The sequence below is a fragment of the Crocuta crocuta genome, unplaced genomic scaffold (genome assembly GCF_008692635.1).
Source record: "Crocuta crocuta isolate KB4526 unplaced genomic scaffold, BGI_CrCroc_1.0 scaffold352, whole genome shotgun sequence".
NCBI lineage: Eukaryota > Metazoa > Chordata > Mammalia > Carnivora > Hyaenidae > Crocuta > Crocuta crocuta.
In genome coordinates, this window is record NW_027532169.1 from 4,633,289 (window position 1) to 4,644,313 (window position 11,025).

Consider the following 11,025-nt stretch of genomic DNA (forward strand, 5'->3'; position numbering starts at 1 on the left):
AGCGCGCCAGCCAGCCGTGCCCGGAGCCCGAGCGCAGCCTCCAGGTAGGAACCGGGGTCTGGGCGGTGAGGGGTGCGCGTTCCGGGGATCCTCTCGCGAACTCGCCGCAGCCTCCCGTGGCCTTGGGGGAGGTGGTCCTAAAGAATCCGAGGGGCTTAGAGCCCCGGCCAAGGAAACCTGGGCGGAGGGGCGAGGCCAGGGACCGAGGAGGCTGGAAACCGGGGAAACTAGGGCGACAGGGACAACTGGAGGACTGGAACCTTGAGGACTGGAAGTACGGAAGTCCTGACCACCTAAGCGCCGGTGATCGGGAGAGGGAGGGAGCNTGCGTTGGGGAGCGGGAAGCTGGGAGTGCGCGCCCTGCCGTCCCCCATCCCGAAACCTCGCAGGCAGGCGGTGGCATCCCAGGACTGGACTCCTGGGCCCGCTCTGGAGCCTGGGTCGTTAGCCTCCCCGCCCCCTAGTCCCCGGGGCAGTTCCCAGACGCCAAAAGCTATTAGGGTCCCCGGCCTCCCTGCTCGCGCCCAGCCCCTTCTGGGCTGCCCCGCCTGGGCCTGAGGCTCCATTCCGGCTGCTTCACCCTGTTCCTTTCTTGTGGCAAGGCAGCGGGAGCCTGAGTAGGCGCCCCAGTCCCCCTCTCCCTCCCTCTCCAAAACTACCAGGGCCACTTCTTGGGTCCCAGAGGCCAAAGGTAGTAGGGTCAGCTGAGCCCTGCTGTGGGAAGAAGTCCCTGCCCTAAACCACTGCACCTCCCCACCCCCCACACCGTCAGAGAAGGCCAGGCGCACACACAAGCCCCACACCCGAGGCACCAGGGCTCCCAGGCCTTAGGGAGGGTTGGTGACAGAAAAAGGACCTTCAAGTCACAGATCTGTGGTTGAGAAAGAAAAGGGTGGGTGTCTTTCGGTTCCCAATGGTGTAGGGAAAGGGAGCCCAGAGACCTGGTTCACCGAGGTACATAAAGCACGTATTTGTTGATTGAACAAATAAATGAATGTCTGTTCAAGTCATTTCTCCAAATACTGCCTCCGTTTCCTTTCCTTTTCTTCTCCTTCTCCTCCTCCTCCTCCTCCTTCTTTTAAATAAATAAGAGGGTTGGCCTGAAGCAGTGATTCTCAACATTTAGGTGTATCTATCTGCAGGACTCCTAAAAACGATCCAAGCCTAGAATGCATCCTCTTATATAATCTCTTGGGGTAAATCTTCTTAAGTGTCTGTGATTCTGGCTTTCCTTGTTGCCCTCCGCTGTCCCCGCTTGGACTCTGCATCCCGTAAGGGGGTGACAATTTTACCTTTCTGAGCTTGCTAGTAAGCTCTTCTCTCTCGTTGACCCCCTTCTCTGGGGAAGCCGACCCCTCCCAGCTTCACATCTGTAGTCTCCCCTAGATTGGAGGAAGGCATGGGTAGCAGCCAGACAGCTAGCTTGCTGGCGCCTGTGTGGGTCAGGACAGGAGAGGGAGCTTAACTTTCTCTGGCGGGGAGAAGTCCCCTGGGAATTGGCACTGCGCTGCACCCCAGGGGGGTGAATCCCTGCCTGAGGGGAAAGGGGTGGGGGCCAGGAATGGAAGTGGGTTTTATGGAGCCGTCTGGGCAGAGAGCTGAGGGGAATGGTATAGAACAGTGAAATGTGCTTCCTCCCTGAACATTCCTCGGGGATGGAATGAGGTCTCGTTTTCCAATATCTCAGAACCTGCTTTGGGCTTTGGAAAGTTAGGTCACCTCCAGCTTTGAGTTTCAGAAACAGACCACCCCCCTCTCCTCATCTGTGTCCTGAGTTAAACTAGGGAAGCTGAGATGGGTCTACCTCCATTTGGGCTGGCAGCAGATCTGCAGGGGGTAAATGCCACTGGTCTGGGCAGCTGGGGTGGGGATGGTTTTAGCATGGAGCTGTAGGTGTATCTGACCTACCAGCCTGAGACCAGCCCAACTCTCAGGATGAGCTGGGCCCTGGAGGAGGGATCAGCTAGGAGAAGGTAGACTCCCTCTCCTTGGCTGAGAACCTCACACCCTCAGCCCTTCCTAGCACTCCCAGATTCTGTGAACTGGTCTTTCATTCCCACTCAGAGGTGTGTTCCTCTTTCGCAGTGGGGAGCCATCCAGCCCAGCCGGGAGAGGAGCACTTTGCAGGGGGGCGGCCTGGGTTAGGACTGAAAGTGACTTGGCTACTTTCCTCACGTCACCCCCTCTTTGCCTCCTTTAGGTCCTACCTGAGGTGCCCTTGACCATCCCTGTTCCCCACCCCACCCCGGATCCCGGCAATGCTAACCGCTGTCTGCGGCTCTCTGGGCAGCCAGCACACGGACGCGCCTCACGCCTCCCCGCCGCGCCTCGACCTGCAGCCTCTCCAAACATACCAGGGCCACACGAGCCCGGAGGCCGGGGACTACCCCTCCCCGCTGCAGCCTGGAGAGCTGCAGAGCCTCCCGCTGGGCCCTGAGGTGGACTTCTCGCAGGGCTATGAGCTGCCGGGGGCCTCCTCTCGGGTAACCTGCGAGGACCTGGAAAGCGACAGTCCCTTGGCTCCGGGACCCTTTTCCAAGCTCCTGCAGCCAGACATGTCACACCATTACGAATCGTGGTTCCGGCCAACTCACCCAGGCACTGAGGATGGCTCCTGGTGGGACCTTCATCCGGGCACCAGCTGGATGGACCTCCCCCACACTCAGGGCGCGCTCACCTCACCTGGCCACCCCGGGGCGCTTCAGGCTGGCTTGGGGGGCTACGTCGGAGACCACCAGCTTTGCGCACCGCCGCCCCACCCACACCCGCACCACCTCCTCCCAGCCGCCGGAGGGCAGCACCTCCTGGGGCCTCCCGACGGGGCTAAGGCCTTGGAAGCTGCCGCCCCGGAGTCCCAGGGGCTGGATTCCAGTCTGGATGGAGCAGCCCGGCCCAAAGGCTCCCGGCGGTCAGTGCCCCGCAGCTCGGGCCAGACCGTGTGCCGCTGCCCCAACTGCCTGGAGGCCGAGCGACTGGGGGCTCCGTGCGGGCCCGACGGGGGCAAGAAGAAGCATTTGCACAACTGCCACATCCCGGGCTGCGGGAAAGCCTACGCCAAGACGTCGCACCTGAAGGCGCACCTGCGCTGGCACAGCGGCGACCGCCCCTTCGTGTGCAACTGGCTCTTCTGCGGCAAGCGCTTCACGCGCTCCGACGAGCTGCAGCGCCACCTCCAGACCCACACCGGCACCAAGAAGTTCCCCTGTGCCGTCTGCAGCCGCGTCTTCATGCGCAGCGACCACCTGGCCAAACACATGAAAACCCACGAGGGCGCCAAAGAGGAGGCTGCCGGGGCGGCCGCGGGCGAGGGCAAGGCCAGCGGGGCGGCGGAGCCCGCGGGGGGCAAAGGCAAGCGGGAGGCCGAGGGCGGCGCGGCTCCCTCCAACTGAGCTCCTCCAGTACCGCCCCCCGCCCCACCCCCGCTGGCCTCCCCTGGGGGCATCAGAAGAGATTTCCTCCTGGCCTGATGCCTTTGGGGGGCGACTTGAGGAAGAGGAGAAGGTGGCTATTTATTGAGGGGGAGAAAAAGTGGTGCCTGGTCGGGGAGAGGGGGCGCTGGGGGTTTTTTTTGGTCTCGGGCCGGACGAAAAGCGTTTGGCTGGCTAGGCTGGGAGGAGCTGCGCGTGCCCCTCTGTCCCCCCCCATCACTTATTTCGCTCCTGTCCCCAGGCTCGGGGGGTTGGGGTGGGGTACACCTACCGCGGCTGGAGGGCGGAGGGGACCTGCTGGAACAGACGGCGCGTCCCCGGAGCAGAGAGGAGTGGGGCCGCCCGGGGCGCTGAGGGTAGCTGTCTGGACAAGTCCTTAGCGCCTGGGAACCGGGACATAAAAGCGCCTCCGGACCCGCCCTGCGGCCCGGGTCCCTTTCATCCCCCTTTTAGTGCTTCTGTCCCTATGGTTTCTCGAGGGAGAGCTGAGGTGGGGTAGGGGAGGCAGGGGTCCCCCTTAGGGAGCGGTCTCTATCTGGTTGGGAGGGTTGTTGCTGTAGAAATAACTCCTTTGATGTGCCTCCCGATTAACCCTTCCAAACCCACTTTGATGGAGCCACGAAGGAAGAGAGGAAGCGGCCAGAATCCGAGACAGACTCGCATAGAGAGCTGTAGGGTGGAGGACAGAGCTAGATTGGGAAGGGGGAGGGCGAAAAGTCCCCTTCTAAGAGGAGAGAAAAGGATTTGGGGGGAGGGGGGATGGAAGTAACTAACCCCTTACCTCTCTAACTCGGATTCAGTCCTTAACTCCTGGTTTTTATGAAAAATAAAGTTCAGTAGAGTCCACATTCCCCATCTGTTACCTGATGTAGGTTTTCAAAGCAGCCAGAGCCCCCACCCTAGAATTGATGTAAGTTCCTCATCCCAGGTCCTCCATCATTTGCCTTCCCCTTAGGGACGAAAGGAAGAGGGTGGTTACTTGGTTGGCCAGGGTGTCCCGGTGAGGTGGCCCAGCACAGGGACCCAGAGTGGTCACCACTCTGCCCCTGCCTAGCTGACTCCTGCTCACCTGCTCACCGAGAAGCTAAGCTCCTCCTTCTTTGCTCTGCCGTCTCCTTTCTCTGCTGCCTGCAAGACTTGCCCCTCCTGTAGAGTGTGCTTTAGGAGGCTCCTTTCTCCCCATTTTGACTCTGGGCAGGGGAACTCCCTTTCCATATGAAGGAGATGTTCTCCTACTGGAAGGGTCTGTCTTCTGAGGTGATGTCCAGGAAGCTGTCCCTGTCCCTTTCTTTAGACGCTAGAAATACATCCTGATTGTGATCCTGAAGCGGGGACTGGGGAGGGGAGAGCCTAGAAGGGGCAGAGCCAGGCAAAGAGAAGGAAGCTGATAGAGGGAAGGATCTGGAACTCATGGGCTTTCCCAGGCTAGAGGTAGAGGCCATAACAGTCCCCCTGACCTTCGCTTCCTCCTCGCCCCTCTTTCTCTACCCAGAGCCCTATGCAAGGACTAGTTGTGTATTGATTTTTAAGTTATAAGCAAAAGGTATTTTATTTAATATTAGGGCATGTGTGTGTGCATGTTGTTTGTACGCGTGTGTGTGTTTCTCTACTGAGCCTGGGGTCTCCAGCTAGAGAGATCCCACCTTGTTCACGCCATCCGAGGTCCTAGGACATAAGCCCACAGCGTCTCTTCCTCCCTTGGTGATGCTGGAGCCCAGTCCCCGGGACTGGGAGCTAAATGGGAAGTGGGTCTGGGGTCTGGGTAGGAATACATGTTTGTGTAAAAAAGGGAGCCCTTCTTAAAAGGGACAGGGTGACTCTCCCTGAGAGGCTCATGGGCCTGGGGTAGTTTGAGAAGTAATGTTCTGTCTTTTTGCTCCCTCTTTTCCCTACCTCTTGCTCCCCCAATCAAAGGTCCCTTTCCTTGCTAAGAGGGTTGGGGGCAGGAGAGACCCGGCAGCGCCCGCAGGCTGCCGGGGCAGGTGGAGAGAGGGGGAGAGAGGAAGGGCACGTGGGTGTGGGATGCCTTTCTCCTCCACCCGTCGAAACCAGCCACCCCCTCCCGGTGCCACCAGGACAGCCTTCCCCAGTGACCATCCTGTGGGGAACTCCTGAATGGCTGTTCGAAGTTGTGGGGGGACACTGATGTTCCCCCTATGGAGGCCTTGAGCTCCAAGGGTGCGGGTGTGGGCTTTGGATAGGTTTCCTTCCGCTCCCCTCCTTCATAGATCTAGGTTGCTTGGCTGTCTGCCCCCCTTCTAGGCAGCCCCCTAGAGGAGAAATGTAGGATTTTTTTTTCTTTTAACTGCTGTGAACCCACTTTGGAGGGGGGGAGGAGGAGGAAGAAACAGCCTGTGTTTTTTATGCCATAATAAAGTCATCAACCACATCATTGCCTCGTTTGTCTTCCAGCTCTGGTTTCCTTTTTGACTCAGTGTCCCTCAGCAGTGAGGATGAGGCCGGCTGCTGGGTGGGGTGGACACTTCCCTTTGATCCTGCAGCCCTGGGCAGCCTCACCTCCCTTTGTCTGGGGCAGAGCTGAGCTGATTGAAGGGTCAGATCCTTCCCTGGAGGTGGCTGGTGCCGAAGGAGGGAGGAGCTCCCTCAGGGTTCGCAACTGGGCTGACTGTCCCTCCCCAGGGGATAAGAAGGTTCTAGATATTTCCTTCCTCCACATAGAAGCCCCTCTTTCCCCTCCTCTGCCAAGAATGCTGGTTCCCTGCCTTCCCAGAGAGAGCCAGCCTCTGGGGCTCCGTCACCCCGCCCCTGTGGGGGTGTGATCAGTCCCTCTGGCTGTCAGTGAGGCGGGGGTGACTGACAGCGATTTCTTCACCCAGGATGATCCCTATCAGGGACAAGGCGATGAAAGGCAGCCAAGATATCTGATGGGCCCCCGCCCAGCTGGAAAGTATGAGGGAAGGATCATACTGCAACTCCCAGCTAGAGGGCCCGCCATAGTTACACAACTACAGTGTGTGTGCAGTGCACAAACGCACCCTCACTGGGCCCATCGGCATCCTTGGATATGCAGAAATGTGCATCTGTACACACTTTCCCAGGCTGCCCAATGCCTGGTATGCAGCCGGTGCCTAATTCACGATAAATGAGAAACAAAAACCTTAGGGCTCCAGAGCCCCAAAGCGAGGAAGGTTGATGGAGGATCAATTTTGGGCTCCAAAGGGTAGGCCAGATGACTGTGTTGCTTTACCTTCCCATCCCACATTTGGGCCAAAATTATTCTCTTCCCTAGTGAGATTCCTGTTAACCCCATTCCACCCCCAGCCCAACTTCCTGGAGCCAAGTCTGGTACCTAGATTGGCTCCTCTCATCACTTGTTTGGGAAAATCTGGAGTCACAAAGTTGTTTTTTTTTTTTTTAATGTTTTATTTATTTCTAGGAGAGAGAGAGACAGCGTGAGCAGGGGAGGGTCAGAGAGAGAGGGAGTCACAGACTGAAACAGGCTCCAGGCTCTGAGCTGGCAGTCAGCACAGAGCCTGACGCAGGGCTCGAACCCACGAACCGCGAGATCATGACCTAAGTGAAAGTTGGACGCTTAACCGACTAAGCCACCCAGGCGCCCCTGGAGTCACAAAGTTTAAGGCCACTTGGGGATGGGGGCATCAGAATAATTTAGGGGGTAGAAGCAAAAGCAGACTGGTTTTGGGGGGAGCAGCTATTTATTTTCTCTTGCTCCTGGATTTGGAAGCCTGAGAAGAGGGGCAGGCACACACGTTCCATTCCGGTGGCCTCATGCCCGTCTGCCTCACTCCTTGGGGTGCCTCTTTTGTCTTCCTAGTTCTGGGGGAGTTAGACCCCAGGAACCTGGCGAGTCCTCTCCTTTAGCCCATCGCTGCCCCCAGGGACAGGAGGGCAGCTGTGGGGCCGGCTGGGCCTGTCTGGGCAGGGCCGGGGCCACCCCTCCTCCCCTCACAGCTCCTCCTGCTGACCTGCATTCTTAGCGGGGGCCTTTGGTGGGGCTCTGATGTTTGCTCACTGGCTCCAATCGGTAGCAATGCTGCTTGGCTGGCCCTGGGCCCCCTGAGGGAGCCCAAGGCCACCATTGATGCCTCAGATCTGGTGCCCCCACAGGGATGATCCTGGAAGGGCCAGGAAGGAATTAGGGAAGTCCGACCATGTGGGCTGACACTTTGGGCACCTCTCTGAGTGGCCATCTCCCTCTCTTGGGAGTACAGGCCTTCTAGGGTGTTTGAGTGAAATCAGGAATGGGAAAGTGATCAAGCCGCAGGCCGCCAGGGAACCGCAGCCTGGGGCTGCTCTGTGGCCCGCGGACACACGCTTGCTTCTCCTCCGGCCTGTTCCTGCCCCCTCGCGGGCAGCCGGGGAAGTGCAGGAGCGGAGCTGGCTTTGCAGCAGGCTGCTTAGGGTGCTTACGCCTGTGCCTGTCAGCTCGCAGCCTTGATGTTGGCTTCTGGAATGACATCCAAGGGCAAGCTCACAACCCCTCCCCAACAGTGCACCTGAAGCAGTCTTCACTTTCCATTAATCGTGGTGAGCCGGACTNTGGAGCTGGCTTTGCAGCAGGCTGCTTAGGGTGCTCACGCCTGTCAGCTCGCAGCCTTGATGTTGGCTTCTGGAATGACATCCAAGGGCAAGCTCACAACCCCTCCCCAACAGTGCACCTGAAGCAGTCTTCACTTTCCATTAATCGTGGTGAGCCGGACTGCTTAGTATCTTAGCCGTGTAAGGTTTGAAAAGAATCTCAGGAACCGAATAGTCTGGCTGTTTCCACCCAGTAGAGGGCATATTAGAATCACCCATGGAGTTTTTCAAGACCCCCTGATTCTCCAACACCCCACCACGCTATGTCCTTGGGGGCGTATTAGAGCAGTGCTTTTTAAACTTTACACTAGGGGTGTTGTTTTCTTTTTTTTTAATGACTTAAAAAAAGTATGTATTTATTTAGACAGTGCAATCAGGGGAGGGTCATAGAGAGAGAGAGAGAGAGAATCCCAATGCAGAGCCTGAACTCAAGAACTGTGAGATCATGACCTGAGCCAAAGTTGGACGCCCAACTGACTGAGCCACCCAGGCGCCCCATACTAGGGGTGTTGTTAACATGCAGCTTCAGATTTAGTAGGTAGGAGGTGGGGCCCAAGATTGTGCATTTTTAACAAGCTTTCAGATGATGGTGAGGTGGGCAGTCCATGGACACTGAATAGCAGAGTATTAAAGTATTATTTAGGGGTGCCTGGGTGGCTCAGTCGGTTGGGCTTCCAACTTTGGCTCAGGTCACGATCTCACGGTTCGCGAGTTTGAGCCCTGCATCAGGCTCTGTGCTGGCAGCTCAGAGCCTGGAGCCTGTTTCGGATTCTGTGTCTCTCTGTTGGCCCCTCCCCCCACTCACGCTCTGTCTCTNGCCAACTTTGGCTCAGGTCACGATCTCACGGTTCGCGAGTTTGAGCACTGCATCAGGCTCTGTGCTGGCAGCTCAGAGCCTGGAGCCTGTTTCGGATTCTGTGTCTCTCTGTTGGCCCCTCCCCCCACTCACGCTCTGTCTCTCTCAAAAATAAATGTTAAAAAAAATAAAGTATTATTTATGTTGTGCAATGGGAGTCGTGTGGTTGAAAACGAATGCCTCCCCTACCTTTCCCTCCCCAAATCATGGCTGAGAACCACTGATCTCGTTTAATGCCGTCATTTTGCCACTGGGGAAATGGAGGCCGTCAAAGATAAAATGACCTGCCCAGACAGACACTGCAGCTCCACAGCAGAAGCAGGACGTGAAGCCAGTGTTCAGCATTCCAGGTGATGTTCTCCCCTGCCTCCAGCCCAGCTTCTAGGTCAATTCTTCTCACAGGTGACAGTCCCTCTTCTGAAAATGAAGCCCATCTCCTTGGGGACAGCTTCCTCTTCGGAATCAGCCTCAGATACCTCCAGGCAATTAGGAAATATTGTAGATTTCAGCTCCCCCAACAGCCTTATCTGGTACACCGGCCCACAGTTGGCCTCCTGGGGAAGGCTTGGCCTCTGTGCCTTCATTCCCACCCCACGAGAGACAACAGGCTGGGATGCTGTGGCCAGGGCTCTGAGCAGCAACCCTGACTGGCAGGATGGATGTGGAAGTAGATCATCTGCAGTATCTCTCCCTTGCCCATTCCTGGAGGGCTCCCCAGAACAAAAGGGTGTGAGATACATTTGCTTAGATGCTGGTTTATGGAGGTGCATTATAGAGGAAAATGACCGAGAAAGCAGAACATTTGGGATCAGAGGCCAAATCCCCACACTGATATGAGGCCCCTTGGCCAAGATTTCTCCTTTGCTGTTTCAGTTTCACTATTTATAAAGGCATAAAATCTTTGGGCTAGAAATTTCCAAATTTCCTTTCAAAGCTATTTTCCTATGAGTTTGAGCACTGTAGGCGGGGGCAGAATCTATCTTTTGGGAGTCAGATGGTTTTTGAGCATATGTGCATTTTAAAAAATGCAGTACAGGTGCCTAGGGGGCTCAGCTGGTTGAGTGTCAGACTTCTGCTCAGGTTATGGTCTCAAGGTTTGTGGGTTCGAGCCCCTGTGAGGCTCTGTGATGACAGCTCAGACCCTGGAGTCTGCTTCGGATTCTGTGTCTCCCCTTCTCTCTGCTCCTCCCTATTCGTGCTCTCTCTCTCAAAAATAAATATTAAAAAAATTTTTTTTAATGCATTAAAGGGGCACCTGGGTGGCTCAGTGGGTTAAGCATCCAACTTCAGCTCAGGTCATGATCTCACGGTTGGTGAGTTCTGCCCACGCTCTGTACTGACTGCTCAGATCCTGGATCCTGCTCTAGATTCTCTATGTGTCTCTCTCTGCCCCTCCTGGGCTCACACACTCTCTGTCTGTCTGTCTCTCTCTCTCTCTGTCAAAAATAAATAAACATTAAAAAAATTGGGGGGGTTGGCCGGCACCTGGGTAGATTAGTCAGTTAGGCCTCCGACTTGGGCTCCATCCTGATCTCATGGTTGGTGAGTTCGATCCCCACATCTGGCTCTGTGCTGACAGCTCAGAGCCTGGAGCCTGCTTCAGATTCTGTCTCCCTCTCTCTCTCTGCCCCTCCCCTGTTCATGCTCTCTCTTTCTCTCTCAAAAATAGACAGTAAAAAAAAATTTTTTTAATGTGTTAAGTTATCCCCACACCTCCAGCCCTGTAACAATCTTACAGATCTTTTTATTTTTTAATTTTTTAATGTTTTTTTATTTATTTCTGAGAGAGAGAGACATCGTGAGCAGGGGAGGGTCAGAGAGAGAGGGGAGACACAGAATCTGAAGCAGATCTTAGGCCCTGGTGGGAGCTAGGGGTAGGCTGCACCTTTGTAATTCAAGCCAGGACACAATGAGCTACGATTTTTCCTCCAGATGCCCAAGCAATCCTCGCTCTCTAACAAATCTGCCCGGTTTTTCTTTCCTCTCTTTTTACGTGGGTTCCTTTCCACCCCCAGATGCCTCTTCCCCCTAATATCTCTGCTGGAAGTGCCTGGGAGCGGCGCTAGGAAAGGCCGGCCGACCGGCAAGGTTTCCGACGCTGCCGCCCTCCAAGTAGTAGTATTGGCGCGCACCCTGGTGGAAAGTCAGGGAACTGCAGGCGCTTGGTTCCGGCTCCGCCCA

General features: G+C 56.3%; 1 protein-coding gene across 1 annotated transcript; it reads left to right on the top strand.

The window, feature by feature from the left end:
- On the top strand, positions 1-3,563 carry SP6 (Sp6 transcription factor). The gene is made up of 2 exons (XM_077776808.1): positions 1-44; positions 2,201-3,563. The coding sequence occupies exon 2, from the start codon at positions 2,259-2,261 to the stop codon at positions 3,387-3,389; it is 1,131 nt and encodes a 376-aa protein (XP_077632934.1). The 5' UTR covers positions 1-44; positions 2,201-2,258; the 3' UTR covers positions 3,390-3,563.
- Positions 3,564-11,025: the final 7,462 nt, after the last annotated feature.

What these genes read in the sequence shown, in the direction of transcription:
- SP6 (XM_077776808.1), top strand. Translation starts at nt 2,259, where the DNA reads ATGCTAACCGCTGTCTGCGGCTCTCTGGGCAGCCAGCACACGGACGCG.